This window comes from Jaculus jaculus, chromosome 16 (genome assembly GCF_020740685.1).
Source record: "Jaculus jaculus isolate mJacJac1 chromosome 16, mJacJac1.mat.Y.cur, whole genome shotgun sequence".
Classification (NCBI taxonomy): Eukaryota; Metazoa; Chordata; class Mammalia; order Rodentia; family Dipodidae; genus Jaculus; species Jaculus jaculus.
The window spans coordinates 65,301,120-65,322,239 of record NC_059117.1 but is presented as its reverse complement, the minus strand read 5'-3'; the positions used below and the strand labels follow the sequence as shown (position 1 = coordinate 65,322,239).

Here is a 21,120-nt window from a genome sequence, read left to right as displayed (position 1 = left end):
CTAAGAGAAGCATGGGACACCACTGGAAGGTTCTGAGGAGGAGAATGACTGGATCTCATCTCTGCGTTAGTAAGCTCACTGGGGCCCCTGTAGCAAGACAGACTACAGACAGCATAGAGAAAGCAGTGGGACCAGTCCAGCACTGGCCGTGGCAGCATCTCAGGAGGAGACGATCACGTGGCCAAACCTCCAGAGATCTGAAGGGGAAGAAAATCTAGACATCTAGAAATTTTCAATGAATTTTTTTTTGTGTGTGTGTGGGGGGGTTGTTTTTCATTTTTTGAGGTAGGGTCTCACTCTGGTCCAGGCTGACCTGGAATTAACTCTGTAGTCTCAGGGTGGCCTTGAACTCACAGCGATCCTCCTACCTCTGCCTCCCAAGTGCTGGGATTAAAGGCGCGTGCGCCACCACACCCGGCTTTTTTTTTTTTTTTAATTTTTATTAACATTTTCCATGATTATAAAATATATCCCATGGTAATTCCCTCCCTCCCCACCCCCACACTTTCCCATTTGAAATTCCATTCTCCATCATATTACCTCCCCATTACAATTTTTTTTTTTTTACACCCGGCTTTTTCAATGAATTTTAAATTGTTAACAAATTTAAGAAAATAAAACAGTTTGAGCTACCTGCATAATGCTGTAGAGCTCTGTTAGGTACTGATGGTTTCCCGCCTCCCCTGTAAAATTGGCAAAGGCATTTAGAGGCAGGGAAGGACTGTGGGCCAGGCTAAGTTGGGAAGATAAGAACTGATTTGACAATGAGATGAAAGCATGCTATTGGTTAGCCGGTAAGGCCAAGAAAGGTCAGAGGTACTGGTCTGCACCTACTCTATTAAGGCACAGGTGGACACCACCTACATTTCTGTCAGCTTAGGTAAGTAGATGAACCAAATGTGTACACACATAGCAGAGTACATACCCCATGCAGGATGTGGTCCAGAACTCCAGAGGGTTGAGTATTATAGATATATTTGGCCTAGTTTACGGGATATGTTCTGTTTGATTCTCAGTACTCCCCTCCTTGCCCCAGGCAAAGACCACAGTGGATGCTGGAAACCTCAGCCAAACTGTGCAAGAGCTATACTTTTTCCTACACATACTTATGATGAAGCTCACTGTTCAGATACATTAAGAGATTAACAAGAAGCCGCGTGTGGTGGCACGTCTTTAATCCCAGCACTTGGGAGGCAGAGGTAGGAGGATCGCAGTGAGTTTGAGCCAGCCTGAGGCTACATAGTGAATTCCAGGCCAGCTTGGGCTAGAGAGAGACCCTACCTGGAAAAAACAACAACAACAAAAGACAGGGACTAGCAATAATACAATATTCTTACATAATTACCATATTACTCAACAAATTTATAGAAACGAGGTCTTACCCTGTTCTTAGCAGATTTGAGTTGGTGTAATATGCTACGTGCTGAGGTGAGTGTGGACTTTGCAACATAGTGTTAGGCTACTAGGAAGAGTTACAACAGAACTGTCAGATTGTTGAGATTTCCTGTGACTAGTGAGCAAGCAGCATATATAATGTAGGTACAATGGATGAAGTCATGACTCATACGCTGGGTACAATTTAAAACTTATAAATTGGGCTGGAGAAATGGCTTAGCGGTTAAGTGCTTGCCTGTGAAGCCTAAGGACCCCGGTTCGAGGCTCGATTTCCCCAGGACCCACGTTAGCCAGATGCACAAGGGGGCGCACGCATCTGGAGTTCGTTCGCAGTGGCTGGAGGCCCTGGACGCCCATTCTCTCTCTCACTCTCTATCTGCCTCTTTCTCTCTCTGTCTGTCACTCTCAACTAAATAAATTAAAATAAACAACAAAAAAATTTTTAAACTTATAAATTGCTTATTTCTGAAACTTTCCATTTTTTCAGACTGAGAATTGCTAGTGATAACTGAAACCACCGAAAGTGGAATGGCTGTATGATTCAGCCCTGAGAGGAGTGACGTATTGACACACACTCCAGACGTGGAGAAACCCTGAGAACAGTATGCTAACTGAAGCAGGACACAAGGCTCCCTGCGTGAAATAACCTGAATAGGCACATCCACAGGGACAGAGAGAGATGGGGTGTCTCAGGTGACGGGAGGGAGGATTAGACACTGAGTGCTTCTGGGTATGGGGTTTCCTTCTGGGGTGACCCCCAGCCATGGCGGCACACACCTTTAATCCCAGCACTCCACCCGGGAGCCGAGGGAGCAGTGTCTTAGGCAATTGGAGGCCAGCCTGAGACGATATAGTAATTCCAGGTCAGCTTGGGCTGTACCGAGACCTTACCTTGGGAAGAAAAATGTTGTGGAACTAGATAGTGATGTGGGCTACACTACATTGTACATGCAACGAAATATCATAAAATTGTACATTTTAATTGTTGGGCATGGTGGTGCACGCCTTTAATCCCAGCACTTGGGGTGCAGAGATAGGAGTACCGCTGTGAGTTTGAGCCCACCTTGAAACTACATAGTGAATGCCAGGTCAGCCTGGACCAGGGTTAGAACCTACCTTGAATCCACCCCTGCCCCCCCCAAAAAAAGTTTAAGAATATTTATTTACTTGTAAGCAGAGGGGTGGGCATGCATGGTGATGCATGCCTTTAATCCCAAATCCCAGCATTTTGGAGGCAGATCCTAGGAGGATCACTGTGAGTTTGAGGCCAACCTGAAGTCAGCCTGGGCTACAGCGAGACCCTACCTTGAAGAGCCGAAAAGCAAACAAAAATAATAAATAAATAAATAGGTTAAAAATGGGGATGGGGCAATGGTTTAGTGGTTAAAGGCTTTTGCTTGCAAAACTTGTCAATCCAGGTTCAATTTCTAGACCCACACAAAGCCAGATACACAAAGGGCACATACATCTGGATTTCGTTTACAGTGGGAAGAGGCACTGGTATGCCCATTCATTCTCTTTTTCTGTCTCCCTACTCGCAACTAAATAAAAATACTAAAAAATAGTAAAATGGTGAACTTAAACTGGGCGTAGTGGCACATGTCTTTAATCCCAACACTTGGGGAGGCAGAGGTGGGAGGATCATTGTGAGTTTGAGTTTGAGGCCAGCCTGGGACTACAAAGTGAATGCCAGGTCAGCCTGAGATAGAGTGAAATCCTAACTCAAAAACAAGCAGAACACAAGATGAATTTAATTTTATGTGAATTTTACCTCAGTCAAAAAACCTTGATGTGGGGGTCTAGAGCAGTTAAAGTGGGGTTCGACTCCCCAGTATCCATGTAGAGCCAGATGCACGAAGTGGCACATGCATCTGGAATTTGTTTGTAGTTACTGGAGGCCCATTTCCCCCTCCCTCTCTGTGCTTGCAAATAAGAAACCAACCAACCCTGATAATAGTATTCACAAAAATTTTCATGGCTGAATATTTTTTATTTTTTTTAATTGTTTTGTTATTTTTATTTATTTATTTGAAAGTGACAGAGAGAGAGAAGAAGGCAGAGAGAAAGAGGGAGAGAGAGAGAATGGGCACGCCAGGGCTTCCAGCCACTGCAAACAAACTCCAGATGCCTGCGCCCCCTTGTGCATCGGGCTAATGTGGGTCCTGGGGAACCGAGCCTCGAACCAGGGTCCTTAGGCTTCACAGGCAAGCGCTTAATCGCTAAGCCATCTCTCCAGCCCTCATGGCTGAATATTTTATATCGTGGACACAAGTAGGTGGTCTTAGCTAGAATAGAGGGTGAAAAAAAATGTCGAGCCACGTGTGAAAGGTGTTTACTGCCAGGCCAGGGCATTCCGCCGCTGCTGAAAAGTCTAGTGCTGTATACTCACTGAGGAGGAAGAAGGGAACCGAAAGGTGACTGGCACTTGGGAATACCAGCTGAGTTTCAAAGCCAAGAGGGGCTTCTGGTTTTACCCCTGTGCCACTGCTGTTCTCTGATGCAGCTCTGTGGCTGTTGCCACATCCTCAGTTAGTTTCTCCTTTTACAAAAGAAGAGTCTGAATATAAAAGGATATTGTTTACAGTCTAAATATTGTGTTAAAACCATTAAATTTAAGGAATTAAAGCTGGTTATGCCCTTTGCTCCCCCTAAGTCTAGAGTTGTCTAGCCTGTTCTCCATGCATAGCTGTATCATCATCATCGTTTCACCAAACTGGGTTTTGTATTTTATTTATGCTGCTTTTTGGAAATTTTGCTTCAAACTGGACATGGTAGTGCACACCTTTAATTCCAGCACTTTGGAGGCTGAGGTGGGATGCTTGCTGTGAGTTTGTGGCTAGCCTGAGACTACATAGTGAATTACAGGTCAGCCTGAGCTAGAACAAGACCCTACCTTAAAAATCTAAAAAAAAAAGTTTCAGTTATTTTTCATATCTTTCTTTTGGACTGCTATGTCACATGCTATATTTTTATTTGTAAAAACAAATAAAAAGGGGGCTGGAGAGATGGCTTAGCGGTTAAGCGCATGCCTGTAAAGCCTAAGGACCCCAGTTCGAGGCTTGGTTCCCCAGGTCCCACGTTAGCCAGATGCACAAGGGGGCGCATGCGTCTGGAGTTCATTTGCAGTGCTGGAAGCCCTGGCGCGCCCATTCTCTCTCTCTCCCTCTATCTGTCTTTCTCTCTATGTCTGTCTCTCTCAAATAAATAAATTTAAAAAAAAAAAAAAAACAAAAAGGGTTGAAATGTAAATACCCCACACTTCATCAGAAAGAAGATGAGGAGCTGGGTGTGGTGGCGCATACCTTTAATCCCAGCCCTTGCGAGGCAGAGGTAGGAGTGATCATCATGAGTTCGAGGCCAGCATGAGACTTCATAGTAGATTCCAGGTCAGCCTTGGCTAGAGGGAGACCCTCCTTTGGAAAATCAAAGAGAGAGAGAGAGAGAGAGAGAAGAAAGAAAGAAAAAATGAGGAGCATACACCTTTAATCCCAACACTTGGGAGGTAGAGGCAGGAGGGTAAGGAGTTCAAGGGCAGCCTCAGCTGCATAGTGAGTTTGAGGCTAGTCTGGGGTAGATGAAATTCTGTTAGGAAGGAAAGAGGGAGGGAAGAAGCAAAAGAGAACTTAGGATGAGGTATCTTAAAGCGTCAAAATTGCCAAAATTTGCCGGGCGTGGTAGCGCATGCCTTTAATCCCAGCACCCGGGAGGCAGAGGTAGGAGAATCGCCGTGAGTTCAAGGCCACCCTGAGACTAGAGTTAATTCCAGGTCAGCCTGGACCAGAGTGAGACCCTACCTCGAAAAAAAAAAAAAATTGCCAATATTTTCCAGGCACTTACTATGTACCAATACACTTGCAATGGACCAGGCACCATTCTAAGGTTACTCCCTTGGCTCCTCAATGGGTCAAGCAGATGCCACTGGGACCCTCTCTCTAGAGGAGCCAACGGTCTTGCTCTGGCCCAGAGCTGGCAGTGGCAGAGACGTGAGCTCCAGGACTGGCCACTGCTCCTGCTCCTAGCGGTTAGAGTAGGACTGTTTTCGCCAGGGTTCTCTAGAGGAACAGAACCGCTAGAATGAATTATATTAAAAAGGCAATTTATTTTAGCTTCCAGCAGTCCAAGTAGCAGTTGCAGGCCTGAGAATCAAGGAACCCAGTAGCTGCTCAGTCCACGTGGCCAGATGCTGGGTTTCGATCCACAGGGGTCTTCAGTTGACTCTTCAGTCTCCAGTCCACGCTGGAAAGCAGCAGGCAGCTCCAGTAGCCAAGGGGAAGGAAGGAAGGAAGGAAGGAAGGGCTCTTTTCACCCAGAGCTTCCTTATATGAAGTCCCCCTCTGAGCCGGGCGCCTGCTGTGGGGGAAGGGCTCATTCTGGGGGAAGGATTTCCTCCTTTAGTTGATCCTTCCTGGAAGCAACCTTGGAGACCCACCTGAAAGGGATTTCTGTGAATTACTAAACAGATCAAGTTGAAAACACCTTAACCATCACAAGTACCATAGCCGGTAATTAAATGTTTTCAACAGAAGTCAGTCTTCAGTGTTTTCTGATGTTTCCCCAGGTTTCTTTTTAAGTTGTTTTGTTTAATTTTTTTCTATAATAATAATAATAATTTTTATTAACAACCTCCATGATTGTAAACAATATCCCATGGTAATGCTCTCCCCCCCCACTTTCCCCTTTGAAACTCCATTCTCCATCATATCCCCTCTCCTCTTTTTTTTTTTTTTTTTTTTTTGAGGTAGGGTCTCATTCCAGCCCAGGCTGACCTGGAATTCACTATGGAGTCTCAGGGTGGCCTTGAACTCAACAGTGCTCCTCCTACCTCTGCCTCCCAAGTGCTGAGATTAAAGGGGGATTAAAGGCGTGCCCTACCACACCCTGCTCAGTGTCTCTTTTATTTTGATGTCAGTTTTCCTCTTATCATGATGGTCTTGTGTAGGTAGTGTCAGGCACTGTGTGGTCATGGATAGCCAGGCCATTTTGTGTCTGGAGAAGCACATTGCAAGGAGTCCTACCATTCCTTTGGCTATTACATTCTTCCCACTATCTCTTCTGCAATGGACCCTGAGCCTTGGAAGGTGTGATCGAGATATTTCAGTGCTGAGCACTCCTCTGTCACTTCTTTTCTGCACCATGGTGCCTTCTGAGTCATCCCAACGTCACTGCCATCTGAAAAGAGAAGGTTCTCTACCAAAAGTGAGAGTAGCATTAATATGTAGGTATGAACATTAAGAGAAGTGCTTACTGAGCAGCTTGATGAGCATAGTATATACATTTAGCTAGATGGTAGCAGACATTATACTTCTAGGGCTCATGACTACCCCTGTTTTAGGTTTTCAGTATCAGGGATGTATTCCCTCCCATGGAGCAGGCCTCCAGTCCAATTAGAGGGCAGTTGGTTTCTACCATGACAGATGTGCCACTGTTGTACCCGTTGGCTCATTTGGCCTGGCTGGCCAATTTTAAGGCAGTGTCCACTGCTGAATACCTTCACTGGTGATTTCTCTCTCCCTCATTGAACTGTATGGATAATGGCTTCTTCCAGCTTTCTGTCAGATGGTCTACATGGAGGAGGTTATCAGCTGAGTTTCAGAAGCAGGATTTCTCAGTGACCTTGCAGTCCAAGTATGTGGAGTCTTCAGCAATAGGATCTTATCTTCTATTCCTGGTGGGAAATCAAGGGCCTCAGCAATGGCCTGTAATGTTTTGAGGGCACCTCCCTTGCCAATAACTCACTGAAAGGTATCCCATTCCCTCCCCAGGTTTATTTTATTTTATTTGTTTTATTTTATTTGTTTTTTCTTTTTCTTTTCTTTCTTTTTTTTTTTTTTTTTTTTTTTGAGGTAGGGTCTCACTTTGGCCCAGGCTGACCTGGAATTAACTATGTATTCTTAGTGTGGCCTTAAACTCACAGTGATCCTCCTCCCCAGGTTTTTTTGTTCAAAATAACTATATTGCTTTGGGGGTTGGAGAGATGACTCAATTGTTAAAGGTGCTTGCTTGGTAGGCCTGACCAGATGGTGCATATGTCTGGAATTTGTTTTCAGTGACTAGAGGCCCTGGTACACCCATTTTCTCTCTTTTTCTGCCTCTTTCTCTCTCAAGTAAATAAATAAAAATATTATATATTTGTATGCATATATACCTACATATGTATATTGAACAGTTTTACAAAGGAACAAGACAGAAATAGCAGAGTTGAGGTAGGACGGACTATGAAGTCTTCAAATGCTAGGAGATAAGATTTCGTTTATTTCAGTGGTCTGTGAGCATCCCCTGAAAGTGTTAGAGCAAGGACTGACAAGTAAAGCACTTCAATAGGAAGCACTTCAGTAGGATTATCCCAAGTGGCATGTGGATAGAATCAAATTGGGACTCATTCTGTGATTGATGGAGTATAGATAATAGTAATAGCTGGCATGGCTTGCTTTTGTACTGTTACTTCTTAATGTTCTCCAGAAAGTGCCTGCTCTTGTTTTACTTATTTTATGTCTAAAGGAACAAACACAAGAGAGGTTGTGTGACTTACCCAGAGTGACGGAGCTTGTAGGTGACAGAAGTGAGATTCAACCTGGGAGGGGGCTGTGGAGCCTGTGGTCTGAACTACTGAGCCTTTCAGTGGTATTAATCTGCAGACAGTTCAGGGAAAGCTTCGTCCATTACAAAGGTGACATGGGAAATTATTTTAACAGTGTGTTTAATCTGGGCATTTGATTGCATCTGAGGCAGTAGTTCACTGAAGCTATAAGGTTGGCCTCCTTTTTAAAAAAAAAAAAAAAAAAAAGTTTATTTGAGAGACAGAGAGGGAGAGAGGCAGATATAGAGAGAATGGGCATGCCAGGCCTCTAGCCACTGCAAACGAACTCCAAACACATGTGCCACCTTGTGCATCTGGCTTTGTGTGGGTACTGAGGAATCAAACCTGGGCTCTTTGGCTTTGTAGGCAAGTGCCTTAACTACTAAGCCATCTCTGTAGCCCTTGGCCTCCTGTAGTTAAAAGTTGGTGCAAGGTTTCTATTTCTTTCTTTTTTAAATAGTTTAAACCCTCCCCTTTTTTTTTGGTTTTGTTTTGTTTTGTTTTGTTTTGTTTTGTTTTTCGATGTAGGTCTCACTCTAGCTCAGGCTGACCAGGAACTCACTCTAGTTTCAGGGTGGCCTTGAACTTATAGTGATCCTCCTACCTCTCTGCCTCTTGAGTGTTGGGATTGAAGGTGTGCACCACCACGCCCTGCTCCTTCTACTTTTTAATTACTTATCCTAAAGATTTTAAATCAAAATTTCAAATCAAGTTTATCATTATGCTTCAGGTCAGTATTGAAACCCTAGAAATTTGTAGGCATTATTAACTGATTGTACTCTGAGATTTATTACCTTTTGTAATTTATAATGTATTATTCATGTATTTTCAATTTTTCTCTCTTTTCAAAAAATTTTCTATTGCTGATGAATATTACTTTGGTATAATTCATACACTGCTATAGACATATGATTAAGAAAATAAATCATACCAGCACTTAGGAGGCAGAGGTAGGAGGGTCACTGTGAGTTCGAGGCCACCCTGAGACTACATAGTAAATTCCAGGTCAGCCTGGGCTAGAGCGAGACCCTCCCTCAAAAAACCACACACACACAAAATAAGAAAACAAATAAAAAATTCAAGGCATGGAACTACTTAGTAAATAATGCATTTTTAAAAATGCATATTGTACAGGTTATATCTTGACAAAAGCAATTATTTCTCTTTACGTCCCACTGTTGCAGCTATCCTTATTATTTCTAATAATCTCTCATCCTTAAGTTCCTGCTGCTGTACCTATCTTTATTATGTCTTTTAAAAAATATTAATTTATTTGAGAGAAAGAATGGGCACCCTACGGCCACTGCAAACGAACTCCAGAACCATGTGCCACCATGTGCATCTGGCTTTACGTGGGTCCCGGGGAATTGAACCTAGGTCTTTAGTCTTCGCAGGCAAATGCCTTAACCACTAAGCCATTTCCCCAACCCTATCATTATTTATAGCTTTACACTTGATTGTCAGCAGCTCTGGCTACTGAGCTGATGAATTCAATTTATTCCTTCTACTGCCCTCCCTCTACTGGAATACTGATGTATTTCAGTAGAGCAAGCAGAGTTAAGGAAAGGCCTGTCAGTAATACCCCGTATGTAGAGTACAGTCCTTGCTCTCTCAGAAGAAAGAAGAAAAAGAAGTATAGTCAAAGGAGGTGGACAGGATATGAACAAGGGTTCTGTTTCTGTCTGTCTGCCTATCACCTTGTCAGTCTAAACCAAAGCCAACCCGTCCTAATTCAGTAAGTCTGAGTTTGTTGTTACTCAAATTACATTAACCTTCTGGGGTTGATCATAGAGAAATGTTACCAGCCCTATAATTTACATGGATACAGGTATTGTAGCTAATGGTTTCCAAGTGTACTAAAGTGTTATTGTGCTTGTGACTTTCTCCAATTAAAAAGGATTGCATCTTAGAAAAATTTTCCCTACAATCAGCCTTTTTACATTAAACTAGATTTAAAGACTGAAAAGATCAACTTGTTTTTATTTATTTTTATCATACATTGTAATGTCTTTGGCCTTTGAACAAGGCACATTGCCAATGAATAAGCTGTCAAAACATTTTATTTGTTTATTTGTTTATTTTTTGGTAAAGAGAGACCTTGTTACTCTTGGCACCTATGGGAAACATCCCTAAATTTGGATAGTGAAGTAAGAGCATATTTTAAATGCATCCTTGGAAGAGATGAGGTGATCAGAATTTGGCAGCATTTCTCTTCTGACAGCCTAATTCTCAAGCGACACAGTCTGATTAGTGATGCCAGCTTTTAACATAGGCATTTTGATCAACGCTTGTCTTTTAATTTTCTCATATCTCAATGAAATTACTGTATTTTTTTTTGAAGCAAGCCCAACAGACTGTCCTTTTTTAAAATTTATTTTTACTTTTATTTATTTATTTGAGAGTGACAGACAGAGAGAGAAAGAGGCAGTTTTAGAGAGAGAGAATAGGTGTGCCAGGGCATTCAGCCTCTGCAAACAAACTCCAGACACGTGTGCCCCCTTGTGTATCTGGCTAACGTGGGTCCTGGGGAATTGAGCCTCGAACCAGGGTCCTTAGGCTTCACAGGCAAGCGCTGAACCATTAAGCCATTTCTCCAGCCCTGGCCTTTTTTTTTAATATGCAAGAGAGAGAGCGAGAGGGAGAGAATATGAATATTGGCGCACCAGGGCCTCCAGCCAGTGCAATCAAACTCCAGATGCTTGCGTCCCCTTGTGTACATGTGACCTTGTGAGCTTGCATCACTTTGTGCTTCTGGCTTATGTGGGATCTGCAGAGTCAAACATGAGTGCTTAGGCTTTGCAAGTAAGTACCTTAACTGCTAAGCCATCTCTCCACCCCCAAACTATTATTTTTATTTATTTATTTTTTTTTCAAATTATTTTTTTAAATACTCATTTGCAAGGAGACACAGAGAGAAAATGAATGAATGAATATGGGTGCACCAGGGCCTCTAGCAAGTGAACTCCAGACGCATGCATCACTTTGTGCTTCTGGCTTTAAGTGGTTGCTGGAGAATCGAACTTGGGTTATTGCATATTAGAGGCAAGCTCCTTAAATACTAAGCCTTCTCTCTACCCCTGAAATTACCATTTTGTTTTTACCCTGGTGCCTGATATGTGGTAAGCAACCAGGTAGTACTTGATCAATTGAATTCATTTGATTTAAATTTTATACAATCTGTATCATTTAAAGGTCCAGACAGACACTAACATCCTAGCAGAAGTATTGATTGATTTTGTACAAGGCTCAGTGCCATATTATTACATAACATTAAGACAGTGTACATGTTAGGAGCCATTTTCAATATATTTTGGGGCAAGGATGACTAAGGTCATAATGTCTGTATTACAGACTAGAAGGAAAACCAAGCATTTGAGCCTTTGATAAATTCTTGTTTCAAAACAATTCTGTGAATGAGGAACACTTTAAAAATGCTCCCACAATCTTAAATGTCAGATGCACTTTCTCAGCTTGCCCTTTTGAATTTTTTTGGTGATTCCTTCTAATTATTAGCTAGGAAACTCAGAACAGATATGGATATTAGAATCTTTCTTTTTTAGAAGGTGTTAGGCATTTTATATGAAAGAGTATAGTAAAATACATTGGCTGCAGCAAGAGGACTTGGGGGGCGGGAAATGCCAGGAACGGCTGGCTTTTCATTAGTTTCTCCCCACATCCTCCTCAATTTGGTCGTACATTTCCTAGCTGAGGATTGGACTGAATTGCTCAGTATGATTTAAGACACAGAGAGTATTCACTTCAAGTGTTGTTCCAAGTGCCTTCAAAGGATCTTTCCTGGAATCCCCAGAAAATTGGCCTATCTCCATTTTACAGACGAGGAAACAGGTACTGGCTAGCTTGGTAACTTGCCCAATGTTACATGTCTGTAAGTAGAAAAGCTAGTATCTGAACTCAGAGTAGTAACAAGACTTCCTATTCCTTACGTGTCAATTACAACTTCTACCTTACACAGTTGTGAACATTGAGATAAAGCAGGAAGGTACCTATTATGCCAGTAAAAAATATGAAGGAAACAGAATTACCCAGCATGAACGAGAAAGATGAGGAAGTACTGTAAATTGTTATATTGATACCCATTGGCTGGAAGTCAGTGAATTGTGAAATATTTTTACATGTGAAAGGAGAGAAATCAAGCAGTCACTAGAGGAAGTGAGACTATTTCAGCTCGCCATTCTTCCTCTTACTTTCATTGACTGTTTTCAGGAATCAGAAGAGCTGTACTCAGTAAGCAACCTCCTCTTAGTATCTCTCTGGTTTTGGACTTGGTATCTAAATAGTGATGGTCTTGATATCTTAGGTGTTTGTGATCCTGGTATCTAAGTGGTTGTAGAACTGAAGATTTTCATTTTCTTTTGTCATGCCTAAGTATGCAGATGTGCCCTGCAGAGGCCACAGGATGATGTCAGGCGGCCCCCTGTATCCATGTCTTTCTTTACTTCCCTGACACAGAGTCGCTCACCCGACCTGGGGCTCATCACGCAGACTGGCAGACCCGGGAGTAAGCTCGGGGGCCACAGGCGTGCTCAGTCAGGCCTGGCTTTTTATGAGTGCTGAGGCTTGAACCTGGGTCCTCCTGCTCGCACACCCAGCGCTCTTACTTGCTGAGCCATGTCCCCAGCCCCACCACGGAACCAGGTTTTCTTTCAGGGACAGTTCATCAAAAACTTAAGAGTAATACTGTTAAATTTCATATTTTCATTTATCTTGTATGTAGAATTACAAAATTCTAAGGACCACATTTTATACATTTGAATCTAGGGAAACCTAAGTTAGGTGTTTCCATGTTCCACCCCCCCCCCCACCCCGAGGTAGGGTCTCATTCTAACCCAGGCTGACCTGGAATTCATTAATTCATTATGTAGTCTTAGGGTGGCTTCCAATTCACAGCCATCCTCCTACTTCTGCCTCCCAAGTTCTGAAATTCAAGGCGTGTGCCAGCACACCTGGTTTTCCCGCTTTAAAAATAAAAATTATTTATTTGAGAGAGAACAGGAGCACCAGGGCCTCCTGTTACTGCAAATGAATTCCAGACACGTGCGCCATTTTGTGCACCTGGCTCCATTTGGACAATGGAGAATTGAATCCAGGCCATCAAGCTTTGCAAGCAAGCACCTTTAACTGCGGAGCCATCTCCCCAGCCCAATTTTATGTTTTAGCCATGTATTTTTCTTGTTGATACTCTTACATTGAAAGTAAAAAATATAGGCGTTTTTTAAAAGACATTGAAAGATTCCCAATCATTTCAACGAGTTTTGGTTGCATTTGTCCCTTGTTATTGGGCTCCAGGAGCCCTAAAGATAAGAAAGTTTAAGGGTGCTCAGGTCCTCTGTGTAAAATGGGTTTGCATATAATTTACACACATCTTTCTATATACATTAAATAACCTATGGATTATAAAATATAAAGGCTATGGAAGTGGTTGTTACACGGTATTTAGGAACTAGCGAATGACATGTAAAAGAACATGTTTCCAGTCTGGGCATGGTGGTGCCAGCCTTTAGTACCAGCAAGCACTCGGGAGAGCGGCAGAGGTGGGACTTCAGAATGAGTTCTAGGTCAGCCTGTTCTAGTGAGACCTGCTAAAATAAAAAATAAAATGAAATAAAATTTGTTTCCTAGGAATTGTGTCCATTCCCCTAAGCCCACCCCATCCAAGAAAAGCCAATCAACAGCGAGCACGGCAACTCAAGTTAACATGGAAAGATTTTATTTGGGGAGCTTTGGCAGGGGAAATACAAAAATTCGGGTAGTGCCTCGTAGAGATCGTCTTCCTCCTCTGGCTTCGGGGTCCCCCTCGGGCTGGGCTCGCCGCTCTGCTCTGCAGGCTGGGCCTGGGGCCCACGTGCGCCGCCGCGCCTGCCCGCCTGCCCGCCCGCCCCGGGCGCTCCCGGCGTCCCTCCACCTGGCTCGGCACCTGGGCGCTCGCACACCTGCCCGCGGTCGCGGCCGGCCGTGCGTGCGAGCGTGCGTGCGCTCGCCGGGCGGCGGCTCGGCTCCCGCTCGGAGGCCCGGGGCGGCCGGCAAGCCCGGGCGCGGGGCCCAGCTCCGCGGGGAGGCCGGGCGGCGCGCTCGGGGCGCACCGGGGCCGGGCGGCCGGCTCCTCCTCGGGCGGCCGCGTTTCCGACTTCGCCCTGGCTCCGCTCCGGGGGCTTGACGTGCAAACTTCGCCGGAGCGAGCCGAGAGGGAGGGACCGGCGAGGGGGAGGAGGCGGCGGGAGGCGCCTCGGCTTAAGGGAGCCGGCCCGGCGCCGCCGCTCGGACGGACGCACGGGCGCGCGGACGGAAGGAAGAAGGAGCGGGGCCGCCGCCGGGCCGGGCCGGGTCGGGTCGGGCCCGGGGATGCGAGCGGCCGCACGGTGGGCACCGGAGGGCCCGGGGCGCGGCCGGGGCCTGGCGGCGGGGCGGGCCGGGCCGGGCCGGGCGGCCTGCGCGCCGGCTGCGGCCGAGGCCCGGGGCGAAAGCGAAAGCGAGCCCGCGCGGACTTCGCGCCGGGCCGGCCGGCGGGGGCGCGGGCGGGCGGGCGGGCGGGCGGCCGGGGCTGTCAGCCGAGGGCCCGCGGGCCGCGCGGCCGGAACTCGCGGCGCCTCCTTAAAAGCGGCCCCCGCGCCACTCGGGCCCCCTTTTTGTGCTACATTGTAGGAGCGGAAAGAATGTCGGAGCGGGCCGCCGATGACGTCAGGGGGGAGCCGCGCCGCGCGGCGGGCGGAGCCGCGGGCGCCCGGCAGCAGCCCCAGCCTGCGCAGCCCCAGCGGCAGCAGCCGGCGCCGCGGCGCCCACGGCCGGACGACGGGGGCCCGGGCGCCGCCGCCGCCGCCGCCTCCTCCTCCTCCTCCTCCTCCTCGGCCGCCGCCGCCTCCACCTCGGCCGCCGCCATGGCGACGGCGGGGGAGCGCAGGCCCCTGCCCAGTCCCGAAGCGATGCTGGGGCAGCCGTGGGCGCTGTGGGTCGAGGCTTCCAAACTTCCCGGGAAGGACGGTGAGTGTCCACGCCTTCCTCTCCCGCTCCCCTCCCCTCCCCTCCCTTCCCCCCGCCGGGCCCCGCGACCCGCCCCCCTCGGGGGTCGGAGCGGCGGGACGCGGAGGTGCCCACACCTTCCCGGTGCGCGCGAGCGGGCGGGCGGGCAGGCGGGCGGGCGTCGCGCTGCTGGCCACTGACCTGCCTCTCCCTCCCCCCTGTGTGCGTGTGTGTGTGTGTGTGTCTCCTAGGGACGGAACTGGACGAAAGTTTCAAGGAGTTTGGGAAAAACCGCGAAGTCATGGGGCTCTGTCGGGAAGGTGAGTCCAGCCCCCCTGCGGAGTGCGTGCAAATCCGGGGGAAGTGGTCCTGCTGCTCCTGGCCCTCCAACCCTCCCCCCACCCCCGGTGGTCCCCTGGAGGATGCTGCTGGGGAGGAGGGCGGGCCTGTTGGAAAATCTGGCTTCTGGGGTGCTTCATGTAATGGGCAGCGCCCTGGGACCCTTCTGGGAGCCTAACCAGGTAGGGTCTGAGCTGCAGTCAGTGCTTGCTGAGCGGTGAGTGGTGGAAAGCAGCAGGAACTTCAGCCTACACCCCCTCAAGTCTAACTAACCCTTGCCTAGAACCCCAGTGCAGGAAGGAATCTTCAGCTGCAGAAAACGTTTACGCGAGTGCTTGGGATTGCGTGTGGAGAGCAAACCTTGCCGTTCCCCATGTTTCTTCTGGTATTCAGAATGGGTTTTGAACGGCAGTCTTATTTGTATGGGATTTAAAGTAGAAGTTTGGGATGTTACCAAGGTTGTCAACTTGAGGAGTGCGGATCATCAGGTGTGTCTGTATGTTTTGCCAGAAAAGGAGATGGAAATCAAGAATTTTGTGTGCTCTCTGAGGCCTTTACTGCCCGCAGAGGATAAGATCATTCTGACTGTTGATAACTTCTCAACTGGTAGATGTTGTCTCTAGGTAGCTCAAAGGTAAGCTGCCAGGGAGAGCCAGGTTAAGAGACTGTCAGACTTGTCCTTTAATTTACACCAAACCTGGTACTCTTGACGACAAAGGTCATGGCCTAAAAGTAAGTTTGGATCCAAAATTCTGAGTTCACATTCTCTGGATCAAGTCAGTTTCTCACATTTACCCATTTATTTTGGCCGAGTTTTTGTTCAGTACTTGAGACTAGGTAGAGCGTGGCCGTGGGACCTCTCCGCTCCTGGCTGGCTCGTTGTGCCTGTCCTCACCTTCACTTCTGGTTTCTAGCACCCGCCTTTTGCCTTTTCTTCGCTTTTGCTGTTTTGTTTTTTGCACTTGGCCACATGGCCTGTTGGCACTGTGACCAGTAATACTGGTGGCAGCCCTGTGAAAACTTCCAGTTGGAACAGATTATAGAGCAAATTGGTTGATTTTTCAAAATGAGAATTGCTGTTTGAGGGCAGAGGAAAGAGGGAAAACACAGGACTTCTTGGCTATGTTGCAATAGGAAAAATCAGTTGTTAGTCCGGTTTTAGTGTTGAGTTGGCAGTTTGCCTGGGCTTAAAAAATTAAAATCACTTGGTGGCAACTCTTGTCTGAAGCAGTGGAGTCAAGCTTTAGAGGACCTGAGCCACTCTTGTTCCCTCCATTCTCTGGGAGTGGATGTACTTCCCATGCAGGGTGCTAAATCTCCATGAAAACAGGATGCTGATTATTGGTGATTGCCCTGTGGAAGATGAGTGCATTTCACTGAACCCTTGATCTGGTCAGAAACCTAACCAAATTGAGTGGACACACACACACATATTTTGGTCTATTATTTGCTGTTGAGAATACCTTCACCTGCAGATCCCTGAGGACCTAAGACCTTTAAACCACCTGCATGAGGCACAAAAGGATCCTGCATTTCTGAACTGTCAAATAATTAGTATTGGGTACAGGTCACTTTTTAAAGCTGCTCTTAGCCATTTCAGCAGGCATATCTGAATGTAGCACAACACAAAATTGTAAACTTACTTAAAACATTATGAAGGTTTTTTTTCTTTTTTGCTATTTATTTTTTATTTATTTATTTGAGAGCAACAGGCAGAGAGAGGGAGAGAGGGAGAGAATGGGCACACCAGTGCCTCCACCCACTGCAAACGAACTCCAGATGCATGTGCCACCTTGTGCATCTGGCTAACATGGGTCCTGGGGAATTAAGCCTTGATCGGAGTCCTCAGGCTTCACAGGCAAGTGCTTAACTGCTAAGCCATCTCTCCAGCCCTATTTTTTTTTTATTAACAACTTTCATAATTATAAAACAATACCCCATGGCAATGCCCTCCCTCATTTATATATTTATTTTGGGGGGTTTTCTGAGGTAGGATCTCACTAACTCAGGCTGACCTGGAATTCACTACGTAGTCTCAGGGTGGCCTTGAACTCACGGTGATCCTCATGTGTGTTGGGATTAAAGATGTGCATCACCACACCCAGCACAAGTTATGTTAATAACTGTTGTTCAGTTCTTTAGCATGAGCTTTGTGGAGAGAGAGAAATGAGAGATGACAGTGTGTCGCAGTGCCAGAAAGTCGACACTGAGGGTCGCTGGAGATGTCAGGCTGGCGGGAATTCATGTTTACCTGTTTGCAGTAAAGGCTAAAGTGTTAAGTTTAGTCAGTTCTTCATTTATTGAAAAAATCCAAACTTGCTGCAAGTTCGAAGCCAGCTTGGGCTGCATAGTGAGAACTTGTCTCAAAAGAACGTCAAAACAAGCCAGGTTTGGTGGTGCACACCCTTAATCCCAGCAATCTGGAGGCAGAGGTAGGATTATCGTGAGTGCAAGGCCACCCTGAGACTGCGTAGTGAATTCCAGGTCAGCCTGGGCTAGAGTGAGAGCCTACCTCAAAAAAACAAAAACCAAACAAAAAAATCCATGCTTGAGAATGTTCCACGTGAAGTAGACCCAGGTGTTCGCTTAACAAACTTTCAATGTTGTCAGCACCTACTGGACCAGTGTCTGTGGATAAGTGTCTGTTACCAAGAAAAAGTGTTTTGGGGTTAAATCTGTAAGAATTCCTTTTATCAATGAGATTATATTGAAAAGACATGTAGAAAAATGATCATATGAGTGAAGTACCGAAACTCGGAAACGCCATTGCGGAGGTTCTCTGGGACTGTGCACTCTCTTTGAATTCTCCATTTGCCACCATGGGCCAAATGGTTAGAAAAGGCCAATGGGAGAGAAAGCCGCCTCGCCTTGTATGAGTTACTTCATCTCTGCATATAACTTCTCTTGTTTGGAAAAGGGGAAGGCAATACATATATATTTACATATGTTTGTATGATCTTCCCCTATTATATATATATATATATATATATATATATATAGATATATATATATATATATATATATATATATATATATATATATACACATATATACAGTAGCTAACATACATAAGTTGTATGTTTTCTTTCACACTAATTTCTTTTGACCCTTTCAACTATTCTAGGCCAAGGCTTTTTAACTTAGAGCCCTTGATTAGGCTTCCAAGGGTCATTTGACACTATGTAAAATAAAGTTTCTGCCTTTGGAAGCAAGTGGCCACAGCTTTTCCTGATTCTCCTCGCCAAAGTTCAAAATTGCAAGGTTAGGTGCTAGGTGATTTTTCCTCTCACTACCTATTTTGACCAGTTCCTTCTTGGCAAAACTGTCCCAAGAACGCCATGGAAGGTTAGGCCTCTTGACTTGAGTGGATGTGGTATAATTTGTGATTTAGCTAATATGCCATCCCTCTTCCTTTTAGTCCAAGTAGAAATATTAGCATCAAATTTGAGTTACCTTTCAGAGATTAGCCTTTTCTCATCTGCGTCCTCATATTTTTATTGCTTTTTTCTATAATTTGTAGTTGGTGGCACAACTGATTTTGATTATTCACAATATGACTTGACTTGACTTTTTAAAAAATATTTATTTGAAGCTGGGCGGGGTGGCGCATGCCTTTAATCTCAGTACTTGGGAGTCAGAGTTCAAGGCCACCCTGAGACCACATAGTGAATTCCAGGTCAGCCTGGGCTAGAGTGAGACACTTACCTTGAAAAACAAACAACAAACAAACAAAAAAACTTATTTGCAAAGAGGGAGGGAGGGAGGAAAGAGCAAGAAGAGACAGTGCATACGTGGCACACTTGGGCCTTTTGCCACTACAAATGAACTCCAGATGCTTTATGCATCTGGCTTTATGTGGACACTGGGGAACGGAACCTGGGATGGCAGGCGTTAGTAGCAAGCGTCTTTAACTGCTGAGCCATCTCCCCAACCCAAATCTTGACTCTTTAAGTGACTGAACTCAAGAGTCAAATAGCCTTTTTTTTTTTTTCCCAAGGTTTTTTTTTTAGAAGAGTTTTTTTGTCAATGATATTTATATGTATATTTAATTATTGTGATTATAATCCTCTCCCTTTACCTTCTTTTGTCCCTCTTCCCCTGTGTCTCTTCTTTGCAACTAGTGACTGTCCTCTGGTGTCTTTATTTTTTTGTGTGCCCCACTGAGTTTAATTAGGATGCCCTGCCTGAGCATGGGTGGGGTTGTTTACCAGAGCATGTCCTGCTTACCAGTGACTACGCCATTGAAGAAAATGTCTTCCCCACCTTCAGCAGCCAGTAACTGCTAATGGCTTCTCTGGGAATGTTGTGGCCTCATTCACGATGGAAGTTGATGAGCCCACTCTTGTGTAGTTCTTGTGCAGGCAGCCCCAGCTGCTGTGAATGACCCTCTTGTATCTGGAAGAGAGCATCCCACAGCACTCCTCCCCATCCTCTTGCTCTTCCACACTTACCACCTCCTCTTCCTCAGTGTTCTTTGAGCCTTGGAGGAAGTGATATAGATGTCTCATTTAGTGCTTAACATTCCACAATCGCTTATTCTCAGCAGTTTGATGAGTTTCGAGTTTCTTGGTAGTCAGTGCTAATGCAAAAAAAAGCTCTGACCACAGGTGAGAGCAGCATTAACGTGTGGGCTTAAACACACATATTTAGAGGGCAACTTGATGGGCATAGCAGCATGTCCATTTAGCCAAGCCATAGGAATTGCTTCCCTGATAGGGTCCATGCTCCCCCATCCAGCCCAATTTCTGATTAGGCTTTTAGGATGAGTCATTAATTCCCTTGGAGCAGCTTCATATCCAGTCAGACAACAGTTGGTTTGTCCCCATAACAGTCATGCCGCTAATGCACCAGTGGATGCGTTTTGTCTAGCTGGTCGGTTGTATATCTTGCAGGATCTAGCACTGCATAGAATTCCAGTGTTGTTGGTAACTTTTCTGTGCCACCAGCCTGCACTGCACTATGACAGGTATCTAACAGGGAGGAGATTTCTCATAATTTGTCATTGTTACACAGCTGAAACAAATGGTGTCTGCAGCAGTATGGTCAGAACCATCTAGTTCTGATGGGCAACCAGGAATGGTGACAATAACCTGTATTGTTTGGGGGGCTTTTCTGACAGCAACTTACTGGGAAGTATCACACCCCAGTTACTGGGATTTTACTATTATAATCTAAGGCCTCTAGAAGCAACATTATACACACCCATGCTGGATACTCTGTTCAAACTCTTTAATTTAAAGGTAAAAAAGATTTATTTATTTACTTATTTTTATTTATTTGAGAGAGTGAGAGAGAACGAAGCAGAGAGAGTGTGTAAGAGAATGGGCGCTCCAGGGCCTCCAGCGACTGCAAATGAACTCCAGACGCATGTGCCACCTTGTGCATCTGGCTTACGTGGGTCCTGGGGAATTGAACTGAGGTCCTTTTTTTTTTTTTTTTGGCTTTGTAGGCAAATGCTTTAACCACTAAACCATCTCTCCAGTCTGATTTACTTATTTATTTTTTGAGGTAGGTTATTGCACTAGCCTAGGCTCATCTAGAATTCAGTCTGTACTCTCCGGGTGGCCCTGAACTCGAGTGATCCTCCTACCTCGGCCTCCTAAGTGCTGGGATTAAAGGCATGCACTACCATGCCTTGTTAGGGTTTTTATTTTTTTAATATTTTTATTTATTTATATGATAGAGAATGTATGTACATATGTATGTGTGTGTATGTGTATACCTCCAGTCACTGCACATGAGCACCAGACCTGTGTACCACTTTGTTCATCTGGTTTTTCCTGGGCACCAGGGAATCAACCCTGGGCCATCAGCAAGGGTCTTTAACCACTGAG

The 21,120-nt window shown here is 45.6% G+C and overlaps 1 protein-coding gene across 2 annotated transcripts in view; it reads left to right on the top strand.

Moving 5' to 3' along the window:
• The first annotated feature begins 14,632 nt into the window (after positions 1–14,632).
• Positions 14,633–21,120, top strand: part of Atxn7 (ataxin 7) — a 110,505-nt gene continuing 104,017 nt past the window's right edge. For both annotated transcript variants that reach the window (XM_004661272.3, XM_045135785.1), the window contains exons 1-2: positions 14,633–14,968; positions 15,199–15,267. In XM_004661272.3, the coding sequence (XP_004661329.2) occupies positions 14,644–14,968; positions 15,199–15,267 (394 nt within the window). In that variant the 5' untranslated portion in view covers positions 14,633–14,643. The remainder of the gene's footprint in view (positions 14,969–15,198; positions 15,268–21,120) is intronic.